Source organism: Apodemus sylvaticus, chromosome 19 (assembly GCF_947179515.1).
Source record: "Apodemus sylvaticus chromosome 19, mApoSyl1.1, whole genome shotgun sequence".
Lineage (NCBI taxonomy): Eukaryota > Metazoa > Chordata > Mammalia > Rodentia > Muridae > Apodemus > Apodemus sylvaticus.
Genome location: NC_067490.1, coordinates 3005808 through 3020407, shown reverse-complemented (window position 1 = coordinate 3020407; position 14600 = coordinate 3005808). Strand labels below are relative to the sequence as shown.

At 53.9% G+C, this 14600-nt stretch overlaps 1 protein-coding gene across 40 annotated transcripts in view; it reads right to left on the bottom strand.

The window, feature by feature from the left end:
- Positions 1–14351, bottom strand: part of Tnxb (tenascin XB) — a 62698-nt gene extending 48347 nt beyond the window's left edge. For 8 of the 40 annotated variants that reach the window (XM_052164338.1, XM_052164343.1, XM_052164347.1 and 5 more), the window contains exons 1-4: positions 14138–14343; positions 3344–3724; positions 1112–2950; positions 650–765 (exon numbers count right to left, since the gene is read on the bottom strand). In XM_052164338.1, coding sequence (XP_052020298.1) covers positions 650–765; positions 1112–2950; positions 3344–3713 — 2325 coding nt within the window. In that variant the 5' untranslated portion in view covers positions 3714–3724; positions 14138–14343. Of the gene's footprint in view, positions 1–649; positions 766–1111; positions 2951–3343; positions 3725–14137 lie in introns of all 40 variants that reach the window. The other 32 variants (XM_052164345.1, XM_052164344.1, XM_052164342.1 and 29 more) reach the window with 9 other exon arrangements.
- Between the last annotated feature and the right edge of the window lie 249 nt (positions 14352–14600).

Below are 14600 nucleotides of genomic sequence, written 5' to 3'. Positions count from 1 at the left end.
AAAAATTTAAACATGAGAAGAGGGCTATCTTGGTTATGCCACCAAGTAGGGACTGGGGCTTGGGATACAGCTGGAGACCTTTCGTGGGACCTGCCCTAGGGTAAGGCTGGCAGCTGTCACCCTGACACTTTCCTTTGTCCTCCAGCACTGAGGCTCTAGGGCCAGGGAGTGTGTCTGTCTGGATTTCCATCTGGACCGACAGATGCAAGTGTGGTCTTGTCCACCGTTTGTGGGACGATGACGTGGGAAAGGCCAGATGACTGAGAAGTGGGAGAAAGGACAGGCAATGGCAGACTGTCTGGTCCCCAGGAGAGGCCACAGCTTCATCCTCATCTCACTGAGCTCCCAAAGGAGCCAGTCAGAGGTAGGGGAAGAATGCCAGGAGATGCCAGGGGCCGGGGCTGGGTCCGGGGAAATAAGTCCTCGGTCAAGAGTTATGGCCACGGCCCAGACAGCTTGGCCTAAACCAAGAGCTGTAACATTGAACAGAGCCCAGGACAAAGCCTATATATAGACTAAAGGGATAGGGCGGCCGGAGGACGGCCACCTTTCTTCTCTCCCTCTCTTCCCTCCTTCCCTTCCTCTCTTCCCTCTCCCTCCCTCCTTCCCTCCCCTCCACGTCCCCCCAGTGCTGCCCATCTCTCCTTACCATGGGGATAAACTGGATCTCATAGGCATCCACAGGGCCCGGAGCCCGTGTCCACTCTGTCCGGACTGTTGTCTCCTCTAGAAGATGCATCCTCATGTTCTGGATGGCTGGTATCTCTGCCCAGAATGGAACGGGACAAGCTGATTAGCCAGGACCGTATCCCCATGGCTTTCCCCGGCACTCAGGGCCACACTGAGAGGCACATGTTTGACTAAATGCAGGTCCCTCGATTTTCCCCATGTCCTGAACATAAAAACGTAAAAGAGATCTAAAGGTCAGACTTTCCACTTGTAGTGCTTGTGGTTCTACTGTCCTTGGTGGTCAGCGTCCTTCTGACTGGCCCCTCCCTCACTGTGCAACTCCCTCCTCTTCCTCTAGGTCCCTAGGCCTCAGGCTCCTGCTACCAGAACCCCAGTTCCTGCCCCCAGAGTATTGGAGAAGGCGCCCGCCCGTCCAGCTCACCTTCACCGCAGTCGTCCCCAGCGTAGCCATCTTGGCAGACGCATCTGCCCTGGATACACTCGCCCCTGCCGCGGCAGTCTTCTGGGCATGTCTGGATGGCACAGTCTGGGCCTCGAAAGCCCTCGACACACACACACTGTCCCGCGCGGCACAGTTCCCGCGGCCCACAGCCCCCAGGGCAGGCACTGGCAGGAGGTTCTTCCTGCCCACAGTCCTCACCGCTGTAGCCAGCGTAGCACACGCACACTCCCTGCACACAGCGCCCACGGCCACGACAATCAGCTGGGCAAGTGCGGGTGGCACATGTGGGCCCGGTGTAGCCTGGGTTACACACACAGCGTCCGTCCTCACAGCGGCCACGTCGGTGACAGTCGGCCGGGCAGGTGCGAATGCTGCAGTCTTCGCCCGCGTAGCCCGCGTGGCACGCACACAAGCCATCCTGACACACGCCGTGCTGGCTGCAATCGCGCGGACACCTCCTTACGCCACAGTCCTCACCCGAGTAGCCTTCGTCGCACACGCAGAGCCCGTTCAGACACTGGCCGCGGCCCCTGCAGTCGCTGGGACAGCTGCGCATGCTGCAGTCGTCGCCCGAGTAGCCCACAGCGCACACGCACACGCCGTTCTCGCAGTGGCCATGGCCGCGACAGTCCCCAGGACACCGACGGCTCCCGCAGTCGTCCCCAGTGAAGCCCGGATTGCACACGCAGCGGCCATCCACGCAGCGCCCGCGCCCACGACAGTCACCGGGGCACGCACGCGTGCCACAGTCTCGGCCTGTGTACCCGGGCCAGCACACGCAGCGGCCGCTCTCGCAGCTCCCACGGCCGCGACAATCCCCGGGACAGCTGCGCACCCCGCAGTCCTCGCCGCTGTAGCCCGCGTGGCACACGCACACGCCATTCTCGCAGCGCCCGCGGCCCCTGCAGTCCCGTGGGCAGGCGCGCGTGCTGCAGTCCGCTCCGGTGTACCCGGGCCAGCACACGCAGCGGCCATCCTCACAGTGGCCCCTTTGGTTACACTCCCCGGGACAGCTGCGCACCCCGCAGTCGTCGCCACTGTAGCCTGAGTCACAGATACATTCCCCGTCCTCGCAGCGGCCCCGGCCCCGGCAGTCATGCAGGCACGTCCGCTTGCTACAGTCTTCGCCCGAGTACCCGGGCCAGCACACGCAGCGGCCGTCCTCGCAGCGCCCTCCGTCGCCACAGTCCCGTGGGCAGCTCCTCACGCCGCAGTCTTCGCCACTGTAGCCGGGATCGCACACACAGCGGCCGTCCTCGCAGCGACCCCTCTGACTGCAGCCCCTGGGACAGCTCCGCACCCCACAGTCCTCGCCAGAGTAGCCAGGGTTGCACACGCAGCGGCCGTTCTCGCAGCGGCCCCTTTGGCTGCAGCCCCTGGGACAGCTCCGCACCCCACAGTCCTCACCGGAGTAGCCGGGGTCACACACGCAGCGTCCTTCCTCGCAGCGTCCTCTCTGGTTGCAGTTGCGAGGGCAGGAGCGCTGGCTGCAGTCAGGGCCCGAGAAGCCCGTGCGACACACGCACACGCCCTGCACGCAGCGCCCGCGCCCCTGACAATCTCCTGGGCAAGAGGGCCAGCTACAGCTGGGGCCACTGTAGCCGGGGAAGCACACACAGCGGCCTCGGACACAGCGGCCCTGGTCGTTGCAGTCTTCGGGACAGGCCCTGGAGGCTGAGGGCGGGGGCGGGGTGGGCGTCTTTGTGTCCGTAGGGTCCGAGCAGGTGGGTCCACCCCAGCCAGGCTCACAGGAACAGGCGCAGCGGCTCAGGTCAAAGACACCGTGGAGGCTGCAGAGGCTGCGCACGTCGGTCTGGCCTGGAGCAGTAAGGAGAAGTGAGACCCAAGCCGTGTAAGCATCCTATGGACAGCCTATTTTCTTTTCTTTTTCTTTCTTTTTCTTTTTCTTTTTTTTCTTTTTCTTTCTTTCTTTCTTTTTTTTATTTTTTTATTTTTTTATTTTTTATTTTTTGGATTTGTGTTTTTCGAGACAGGGTTTCTCTATGTAGCCCTGGCTGTCCTGGAACTTACTCTGTAGACCAGGCTGGCCTCGAACTCAGAAATCTGCCTGCCTCTGCCTCCCAGAGTGCTGGGACAGCCTATTTTCAAGAGGTCCTTTTAGCTCCTAGCTGCTTGTCAGCTGTCCTATCCCCCACCCTCTTCTCTCCCTTCCTCTGTCCCTCACCCCACCCCACCCCATCAGCGGCTCACCTGTGCCAGCCTGGGCCGCTGTGGGACAGCACCCTCCTGCGCAGTGTTCCTTAAGCCCTTTTACCAGCTCCTCCAGGATCTCCAGCCGGACCCTCAGGGCCTGCACCTCTGACGCAGGCACCGGGGGTTCGGAGCCCGGGGGACAGCCACAGCCAGATGATGGGGGCAGGTTAATGCGGTGGGTGAACACCACCTGCTTCTCTCCTCCTTCCACGGTATGCTCGTACAGCTGAGAAGAAGGGCCACCTGGCTGCGGAGGGGGCCGTGGCGCCGGAAGCGTCACATTGGACCGAGGAGAGAAAGGACCCGCTCCGGCTGAGCCAAGCAGCACCAGGACGGCCAGAATGGACGGGGCGCACTGAGCTGCCATGGTTCAGGAGGCTGTGGAGGCGGGGAGGAGACCGCGCTGAGAACTGACTCAGTCCTTCCCCTCAGCTCCAGCGCTCATCAACAGAGCACCTGCTCGCAACCAACTCACACACGGATGAAAATCCAAACCTGAAGAAGGGCCTCTCTGGGCAGATCTGGTCTGTCTCTTTCTAACTTTTTTTTTCTTTTTTTTTTGGTTTTTTCGAGACAGGGTTTCTCTGTGTAGCCCTGGCTGTCCTGGAACTTACTCTGTAGACCAGGCTGGCCTCGAACTCAGAAATCCACCTGCCTCTGCCTCCCAGAGTGCTGGGATTACAGGTGTGCGCCACCACTGCCCGGCTGGTCTGTCTCTTTCTGATGTCATCTGCTCAAGGTCTTCCCTCTCTTACCGGGTTCCTCTCGCCCATCCTATGCTCCACTCCCGCCTTCTGTTTGTTCCACAGACACTACCTTAAGGCCCTCTGTGCTTTGTCCCCTCTGCCTAGAATGCTCTTTGTGACTCCTACAAGCTGACCCCTTACAGTCCTGCCCTTACCTGACATCACTCAGACGGTCCCAATCACAGGGGCCTGTTCACACTCTGCAGAGCATTTAGCGTCGTCCATGAGAACAGACGCCTCTTCTGACCAGGCTCTGCTGCGTGTACTTAGCATAAAGAGTTGTCGGACAAAGTTGGCGTCAACACGTCTGTGCCAGGGGAGTCTGGCAGATGAGTACAGAGGCTGCCCTTTTCCCAAACACTGGGACCAGCTCCCCAGTGCCCAGTGTCCGGCCTCACAGACTCCTGTAGGAGCGGGACTTCTCCCCGCTCCTCTCTCCCCTTCCCCTCCTCCCCGTCTCCTCCTTCTCTTGCTCCTCTTCCTCCTCCTCTTCTTCCTCTTCCTCCTCCTCTTCCTCCTCTTCTTCCTCTTCTTCCTCCTTCCCCTCTTTTTTAATGAAGGTCTCCTGTAGCTCAGGCTGGCCTCAAGTCCGCTATGCAGCCAAGGCTGGCCTTGGACACTCGATCCTCCTGTCCCTGCCTTACCAAGCCGGGGTGACCAGCCGGGGTGACCAGCCGGGGTGACCAGCCGGGGTGACCAGCCGGGGTGACCAGCCGGGGTGACCAGCCGGGGTGACCAGCTGGGGTGACCAGCCGGGGTGACCAGCTGGGGTGACCAGCTGGGGTGACACTGCTATGCTCAGCTCCCCATTTCACTTTTTGTTTGTTTGTTTGTTTGGGTTTTGGTTTTCAAAATAGGGTTTCTCCATGTAGCCCTGACTGACCTGGAATTCGCTCTGTAGACCAGGCTGGCGTGCGCCATCCTTTTAATTTTTTAAAATTCTTCTCTCACACCCTTCAGCCAACACACAGCCTCCCTTCCCTCCACTCCTCGCAGTTGCCCATCCCCCACCTCCCCTCTCCCCAGATCCACTCCTCCTCCATTTCCCTTCAGACGAGAGCAGACATCCCAGGGATACAAACCGAACATGGCATGATAAGTTGTGATAAGACCAGGCACAAACCCTCGTATCAGAGATGGACGGGGCAGCCCAATAGGAAGAAAGGGCTCCAAGTGCGTCACCTTTCATTATGTTTATGAACTCAAATGTCTCCTATTAAAATCCACACCCCTCTGTAGTCCTACCTCTTTAAGCTCATCCCCGACTAGCTTATGAATAAATGAGACCCAGAGAGGAGAGGCAGAAGGCCCCATGAGGGGACGGAGGATGAGCACGTGGCCAGGAGAAACTGCAACTATCTGGGTGTACAGGAGATTAGCGGTGACTCCTTAGGAACTCTCAAAGCCAAATAAAATATCCACAGTCTGCATCTCATTTATTTGTAAGCTAATCAGGGGTAAGCCTGAAGCGGTTATATTACAACTCTCCCTCAGAACTGTCAGATAGCGAGGCTTACAGTGCCGAGGATCTGGTACCCTCTTCTGACCTCAGCAGGTACTGCACACACACAAGTGGCACACAGACACACATGCAGACAAAACAGCCCACAAAGATAAAACAGCAACTACATCAAATAGGTAAATAGTGTTGCACTGATTTATCTTATATGCAAATACAGAAGCTTCTGTGAGATTGATCGTGGTCCTAAACACAAAGGGAAAGCAATGGTTCCCATAGCAACATAGAAGAGAGCCCCGGGACGGACTTTATGACTGGAGCAAGCACCGAAGGTGGGATGCGATACCTAGCACCGGAGAACGAGCACTGTGGACTTTGTCAGAATGGATAACCTCTCTCCCAGACGGACATCCTCTGCGCTGGGGGTGGAGCATGCCGGGCGAGGACTCTACCCTGGGGCTGCATGTCTAGCTCAAGAATTGAAAACATCTGGTCATCAAATGACATCAGTAAGAAAATAAGACACTCCACAGGCTGGGAAAATAAAAGATGTGTTAGGTAATCATGAGAGAGAGAGAGAGAGAGAGAGAGAGAGAGAATATCTGAAGTAGAAGCTGGGCTGATGCATCCATTGGTGAAGTAGCTGTAAGCATTAGAGCACCTGACAGACTCCACGTGACAGCCTGGAGCTTCGTGCGTGCCTGTGGGACCATTTCCCGGAGCTGAGGCAGGATGGCAGGTCTAGCCCAGTGGGTGAGCTCCAGGTTCAGGAAACCTGTCCCTCAGCGGTGGCGAATGAGATCGCCGTGGGAATCTTTGTGAAGACCCTGACGGGCAAGACCATCACCCTGGAGGTCGAACCCAGTGACACCATTGAGAATGCCACAGCAAAGATCCAGGACAAGGAGGGCATCCCCCCTGACCAGCAGAGGCTGATCTTTGCAGGCAAGCAGCTGGAAGATGGCTGCTCCCTGTCAGACTACAACATCCAGAAGGAGTCCACCCTACACCTGGTCCTTCCCCTCAGAGGGGGGATGCAGACCTTTGTGAAGACCCTGATGGGCAAGACCATTACCCTGGAGGTCGAGCCAGTGACACCACCAAGAAGGTCAAACAGGAAGATAGATGTACCTTTCTCTCACCACAGTATCTAGAAAGGGCGTCCTTGTGCTTGCTCTTGGGTTTGATGGGGAGGTGTCTTAGTTACCTATCTTTTAAACTGTTAACAAGTTTCATTGCATTTTGAATAAAGTTCTTGCATCTCTCCCACCCTCCACCTCCCGCAAAAAAAAAAAAAAAAAAAAAAAAAAAAAGATGGAGAGAAAGAAAAGACACCCAGTGTCTACCTGCGGCCTCGGAGTGTACATGCATGCACATGAATGTATGCAAACATAAAATCTAAATAAAAGCTCCTGGGCCGGGCAGTGGTGGCGCATGCCTTTAGTCCCAGCACTCGGGAGGCAGAGGCAGGCGGATTTCTGAGTTCAAGGCCAGCCTGGTCTACAGAGTGAGTTCCAGGACAGCCAGGGCTATACAGAGAAATCCTGTCTCGGAAAAAAAAAAAAAAAAGCTCCTGGGCTGGAAAGGCAGCTCAGAGTTGGGAGTATGCACTGCTCTTACAGAGGATCTGAATTAGGTCCCCAGCATCTAGGCTTCGCAGCTCACAACCGCCTGTAACTCCAGCACTGGGGGATCAACTGCACTCGTGTGCATGCACACACAAACACACTAAATAAAACCAAATCTAAATCTCTCACTAAACAACAATGAACAAACAAATCTTGAGTCCTCTCCAAGAATAACAGTCACTCCTAACCACTGAGTTGGGATTTTTCTTTTCTTTCTTTTTCTGTCCACATTTTGATAAAGGATCTTACAATGTAGTCTGGGCCAATCTTAAACTTCTGAACCTTCTGCCTCAGCCTCTCACATTTTGGGATAACAGGTTCACACCACCACACTCTACTGGATGTTCACAAGGTTTATTTACATTTACCAAAACCCAACTAGACTGGATCAATGATGGCGGAGACAGAAGATTACAAAACAAAACAAAACAAAACAAAACAGTCCTTCCTCTTTTCTATACAGGGTGCGGCTGGATTTTGCTCGGAGTGAAGGGAGCCAGAAGAGGAAGGAACTCGCTCTAAAAGACGTTACTTACGGGCTGCATGGACAGGCAGAGCTACACTGAGCTCTTAGGAGATAAGATGGGGTTTCGGTTGGGATGCTACAGGCTGGAAGGAGGTGGAAGATTTCTGGGATGTCCTGGACCTTGATCTGGGTGCAGGTGAGACAGATGTATGTACAGGCCACACACAGAGCACAGTCTGTGACCGAGAACAAATCCTGGCCCCACACCACAGTGCTGCAGTCGTGACCACACTTTTCTACGTTGGCTTTTCCCATTTCACTATTCTGCAGGAATGCCTCAATACACTCCCAATGGCTTCCCCGAATGGCCATCTTCAAAATGACCAAACAACTCCCACAAAAATCTAGGGATTTTTTTTTTTTTTGTCTTACTCAGCTTTCCATAAAATCAGTAAGCTGTCTGGCCACCTTTTTCATTTCTGAAGCATGTGATGTCCAATACGGCAGCCATTTCTCCTTCCACTGTTTGGGTACTGGGGCCTGAACTCAGGTCATCAGCCTTGGCGGTCAGTGCCTTCACCCACTGAGCTACCTCATCGCCCATCTCCCGAGGGAGGGATTAAGTACTTCATTAAACACTTCACTCTCTGAGTTCCTCGCTACATCTGAACCTCTGTATATGGAGTCCCTCTCTGTGGAGGAGGCCTGCTCTTCACTGCATACTCCTGGTCCCAATCTGATATCACCCAGAGAATCCTTCTTGACCGGGCTGGGGTGCCCTCAGGATACATGACACACCCCATACAATTCTGGCTAGTGCTGTGATGATCTGAGGTCTTGTGGGCCAAGTGTGGGCCTGCTGCTGCCTTGCCTCTTGACCATTTCTGTTCTTATCGGCTGCTCTATCGAGCACATCCGTGTGCTCTGTAAATATTTATTGACTTTAATGATGATTGTGAAGTCCAGTCTAAGCCCGGGACTAGTACTAAGACCAGAGTCAAGTACAGGACCAAGGTCAGGGCTAGGACCACGGACAGTGTCTGGGCTGGACATCCAGTAGGAACAGTAGCTGGGCCACAAGAGTCAACAGCTGTGAGGGGAGGATGCTGGAAGGACCAGTGAGTGGTACAAGCTCTTTTGGGAAACAGGCAGAACTTATATGATGGAATAAAACTGGACATATGCAGAGCTGATGAGCCTGCAGTCCCTCTGAGGATATGATAGCAGAACTGGCTACGGCAGCCCTGTTGGGAAACTACCAGGTGCCTCATATCAGCAGATTCGTTGAATTAACTGTGGCTTATTTGGACTGCATGAACTACAGTTCATATGCTATTAAGTGCAATACTGCGGATGTCTCTAAATCAATTAAGAAAGCTAGACAGAGAAGAAATGTGCTGGGTAATCTGTTAAAGGACGTTTGAGCCGGTATGGTAGTACACATCTGTGAAGGCAGATCTCTGTAAGCTGGGGGCCAGCCTGGACTACCTAGTGAGTTCCAGGCCAGACAGGGCTGCATAGGGAGAGCCTACAGGAAATTGTTCAAAAAAAAGGAAACTAAAGAAGTGTTAGTTATGAGAGAGGATAATACACTTGCAGTTTTGAACTGGGGTGTAGTGTTCTTGGGAAAGGGTGGCCAGAGGAGGCATTCATCTGGGCTTTCTGGGGTGCTAAAAATGTTTTCTCTTGTGCTGGGCTCAGAGATTACACCTGTAATCTCAGGATTTGGGAGGCTGGGGCAGGAGATTCAGGAATTCAAAACCAGTCTGTCCTGCACTGTAAGACCCCATCTCAAAAACCCAAGGGCTGGAGAGAGTGATATAGACCCGGAAAATGTGTCAAAGTATGGTGATATATAGATGACCATGAACTCTCTGTCTTTTACACTGATCTAAAAATAAAAACCAAAAGAGGATAGGGATTGAGCTCAACGGTAGAGCACCAGCCTGGGGTCACCATGTCAGACGGGGCACAGTCATGAGGAGGGAGGAAGTTTTACTTTTCCACATTTGTGTTACATCTATTTATTTTGTATGTGGACATGCACATGCCACTCTGAAATTATGGTGGTTGAAGGACAACTTTTTTTGTTTTTTTTGTTGTTGTTGTTGTTTTTGGTTTTTTGGATTTGCTTGTTTTTTTTTTTTTTTTTTTTTTTTTTGAGACAGTGTTTCTCTGTGTAGCCCTGGCTGTCCTGGAAGTCACTCTATAGACCAGGCTGGCCTCGAACTCAGAAATGCGCCTGCCTCTGCCTCCCAGAGTGCTGGGATTACAGGCGTGCGCCACCACCGCCCCGGCTAAAGGACAACTTTTGCAAGTTGTGTCTGTGTCTGGTGGCACACGACTGTAGTCTCAACACTTGGGAGGTAGAGGTAGATGGATCAGCAGGCCAAGGGAGGTACACTGGCTGGTTTTCTGTCAACTTGACACAGGCTGAAGTTATCACAGAGAAAGGAGCTTCATTTGGGGAAATGCCTCCATAAGATCCAGCTGTGGGGCATTTTCTCAATTACGGATCAAGGGGGAGGACCCCTTGTAGGTGGTGCCATCCCTGGGCTGGTATTCTTGGGTTCTATAAGAGAGCAGGCTGAGCAAGCCAGGGGAAGCAAGCCAGTAAGAAATATCCCTCCATGGCCTCTGCATCAGCTCCTGCTTTCTGACCTGCTTGAGTTCCAGTCCTGACTTCCTTTAGTGATGAACAGCAATGTGGAAGTGTAAGCTGAATAAACCCTTTCCTCCCCAACTTGTTTCTTGGTCATGATGTTTGTACAGAAACAGAAACCCTGACTAAGACAATTTGGTACCACTATAGTGGGGTATTCCTGTGACAACCTGACCATGTTTGAGAGGACCATGGAAGGACTTTGGAATTTTTGGTTAGAAGATCCATTCGGTGTTAAGAGTGCTATGGGATGTTCTGTAGGAGCTTGGAAGACAGTGTGGAGGTCTGGCTTGTGAAATTTCAGAGGGAAGATTAAAAACTCTTATCAGGGCTGTTGCTATTTTGATTGTGAAGATTCTGAGGTTTTGGTTAGCTGGGGCTGAAGAAACAGCTGTGATTAACAAGATACCAGAACTACTAAAGTGGAACCTTTGCATTACTGGGACTATTGATGCTGGTTAGCTGGAGCTAAGAAATTAGCCGTGATTAAGAAGAGACCAGCATCACTGAGGTGGTAAAATCTTCTGTAAGTGTTTTCTGAGATCACAGAGGCTGGGTTCCAGAGATAGTCAAGGTTGTAACTTGTGCTACAGCTGTACTTGTTAATGTGTAACAGTCACTCAGGTGGTGCTGGTTTTGAAGGGTTGAGGGGGTCATGAAGAGCCACTGAGGCTCGGCACTGTGAGAGGCCGTGGAAGGCCATTGGTGAAGGTACAGCCTCAGTTGCAATTGACGGCCCAGTACTGAAGGGGTCATGCAAAGAAGTTGAGGCTTGTCATCATGAAGAGAGCCTATGAGAGGCTATTGGTGAAGCCTAGTTACAGTGGAAGACAGCAGTGTTTTGGAGATGCCAGTACCATCAGATGACCACCAAGAACAGCAGCAGCAGTGGAGTACAGGCAGCTGGAGCCTAGAAGACAAGGTGTGTGCTACAAAGGGCAGAGATGGGGAGGTTACCCAAGCCCTTGGAAGGTTGGAGTTTGATTTTGCTTTTGATTGTGACTGTACTCTGATATTTTCCCTCTTGAAGTAAGAGGGCATTTTAGTGGAGCCCACAGTTAAGAAACCTTGAATTTTTAAAAGACCTTGAATTTTCAAAGATATTGGACATTTTAAAGGGATTGAACTTTTAATATGAAAAGACTGTGGGACTTTTAAAGTAATTTAGATCTTGGGGATGAATAGGAAAGGATGGGTTGAGGCTTAATAGTGATGTGTTTGTGTGTTAAGTTGACAAGGGGTCAATTGTACTGGCTGGTTTTGTGTGTCAACTTGACACAGGCTGGAGTTATCACAGAGAAAGGAGCTTCAGTTGGGGAAGTGCTTCCATGAGATCCAACTGTGTGGCACTTTCTCAATTGGTGATTAAGGGAGCAGGGCCCCTTGTGGGTGGTGCCATCCCTGGGCTTGTGGTCTTGGGTTCTATAAGAGAGCAGGCTGAGCAAGGCAGGGGAAGCAAGCCAGTAAGCAAGTCATCCCTGTCCATGGCTTGGTCATGATGTTTGTGCAGGAACAGAAACCCTGACTGAGACAGGCAGGCTCAGCTACACAGCAGATTTAAGACTAGTCCAGACTGCATAAGACCCTGTCTCAAAGACTAATACAAAATAAAGAGAGGGGAGAGACAAGGGTCGGTGTCCACATGAAGTGCCTGCCCCAGCAAGAGGGCTAGAGGCAAGGCTGCACTTCCTCTGAGAGAACAGTCATTGCTGGGAGGGGCTCTGGCCCACTCTGTCGCTCTTTGCGTAGGGAACAGAAAATCACCCCTGCACCGAGCCCAGATGCCCAGACACGCTAATATGTGGCATATTCGAATAAAGCCACCCGTATGTGTCTGAAGACACAGATTCAAGTGCACCTGGGCACAAACCCACGTAGCAGCGGGAGTGAGGTGTATTTCTGCAGGCTCAGGTGTGAGCCGCTTAGCTTAGGCCCGCCATTTCCCCACTGCTCCATTGCTGGTGGATGTCTGAGAGAGTGGATTACATCGGCACAGAGGGCAGCTGAGAACTGAGCTGTAGGTAGTGTGGACAGCACAGGAGCTGCCCTCTCCAAGTGGGGAGCAGAGGCTATGCACTTCCTGCTCCCTCTGTACCCCAGGAGCGTCTAGATGTCCAGTCTCTAATGAGCAACTGGATCCTCTCTCTCATGGAAACGATAGGGCTCTCTGCAGCAGGAAAATGGACAGAAACTCCATTGGCTTCGTCGAGGTTGGTCTAGAAGACAGGTGTGGCCCCATGGACCACGCCCCAGAGTTTCTTTCCCAGGCTCTTCCACCCCTCTCTCCTGTCACTATCAGAGCCCCTCCTGTTTCCCTTCCCAACACTTGGAAAAATCTGACCCTTCTCTTGGCACTGGGCAAACAAAGAATTGGGTGTTTCTTGTGTCTCCCTCTATGTCTCTCTGAAGTATGTTGGGGGGCTGGCCTCTCCCTCTTGGCATCCTCCCATGCTTTGAGGGCTGGCGGAGTGGGGGCATCTTCCCAAACTGTGACTCAGCACCCTTGGTATTCAGTGTGGGGCCAACTTTGACACTTTATTCACTGGGGACCATCAGTCCTACTGGGTGGAAAAGGAGCACGTGTCTATAAAAGGTGTGCCCAAGATGGGGTCCCGTTCCTTCCATTCCAGTGTCATCCCCACTCCTGCAAAGTCTGGCAATGCAAGGTGGAAGCGTGAGAAAATGGGGAGGCTCAGATACTGAGCTGAAAGACGCTGAAGAGAGGGTGCCAGAGAGAAGGAGCTGGGGGAACCCGGATGCCTCTTATTCTGGGGAGAAAGCACACAGGCCATGGGAATAGAAAAATTAAGAGAAAGGATTTGCGGGCCCTCAGTGACTGGAAAGAAGATGGGTTCTGGTCCAGCACCAGAGGCCAGGGCTTGAGAGGAAGAAAGTTTGACTAATGGAGGTGCTAGGTCTCCAGGGGTTGGAAGCAGCCAGGGAGAGCGGGAAGGGGCTGAGATCCGGGAAGCAGGGGCGGGGCTGCAGCAGCGGCTGTTTCCTGGTCGCTCGCCCGCTTCCCAGTAGCCCCCCTCAGTTCCGCTTCCAGTTGTTTCTAAGCCATTAAATTCTTTCCAGGCGAGATAAGAGGCCCCGCCCGCCCCACCCGAGGCCAGTCACGTGTATTGAGGAGTGGGTGGGAAGATTCGGGGCACACAGAAGCAGGGAGTCTGGAAGGGGGACCGAATGAAGACACAGCCCTGTGCCCTGTGGGGACATCAGTCAGCCTCTGTAGGCCCGCTGAACCGTGAGTCATGGGTGCGCAGCCCTCGCCAGGAACAAGTTATGGGATCGGCTCTGCGAGCTCTGAGCCCTTCCCAGCCCACAAGTCCTCACTGGGTTCCATTTCAGCACCTCTGAAAGCCCCGTGCCTCCCAGACCTTGTTAGACCCCGTAACTCCTGCAGTTGGCTGAAGAAGCCCTGTCTAGGATGTAGAAACAGTTTCCTCTGTCCCATCCCGGGACCAGGTTCAGCAACTGCAGCCCCGGCGCCCAAGCCCCAAGCGTTCAGCTGGACAGCTCAGCCCAGCCTCCTCGCAGTCCCAACACCTCCTGATCAGCAGCGGTGCTCACCTGACTCCTGGGGTCCCCCAGTTCCCAGGCCCTCTCAGCCACCTTGGTGCACGCACCACACACCACACACCACACGCTGCCTTCTCCTGCCTGGACACACCTCCAGCATCTACTTGTATTTTCTCTGTCCTGAGCAGAGAGTCCCGGAAGGCACTCCCGCCACATGTTCATTCAGCTACAGGGCAGCGGCAGCTCAGAAGAGAAACCCTCCACTCCACTTCTCCCTTCTCCGGGTTCCCCAGAGCCCTGCTACTTACCTGCAGAGCCCGGCGGCTTGCGGCTTGTGCTGGCTGCCACACCTCTGAACCTGCACAGTCCCAACCCCAATAAGGGAAGCGTCTCAGGCGGGGTAAGCACCCCTTGGCAGCCCTGGACTCTTGGGGGCACGCAGCGGGGAACCCTTCACTGGTCCCTTGCAGCAGAGGCTCTGGGAGCCACTGCCAGGACTGTTGATCTCACAGCCTCGACAGAAAGGCAGGGAGCCTGCAGCAAGCAGGGGGAGGAGAAGGGGAGGACCAGTGTGAGGTCAGGGAGGGGAGCGGAGATAGGGCATGTCTTCTCACCCCTCCGGCCCCTCCCACCAGCCCCTCCCGCTCCAAGACCGGAGTGTCCCCCCATGTCCATACCCACATGTCAACCCCTCTGCCTCTTACCTCACGGCCCCCATTCTTTGCCTATTTCGCTTTAACCTCTTCCCACCCTAGATTCGAGCGACCTGAC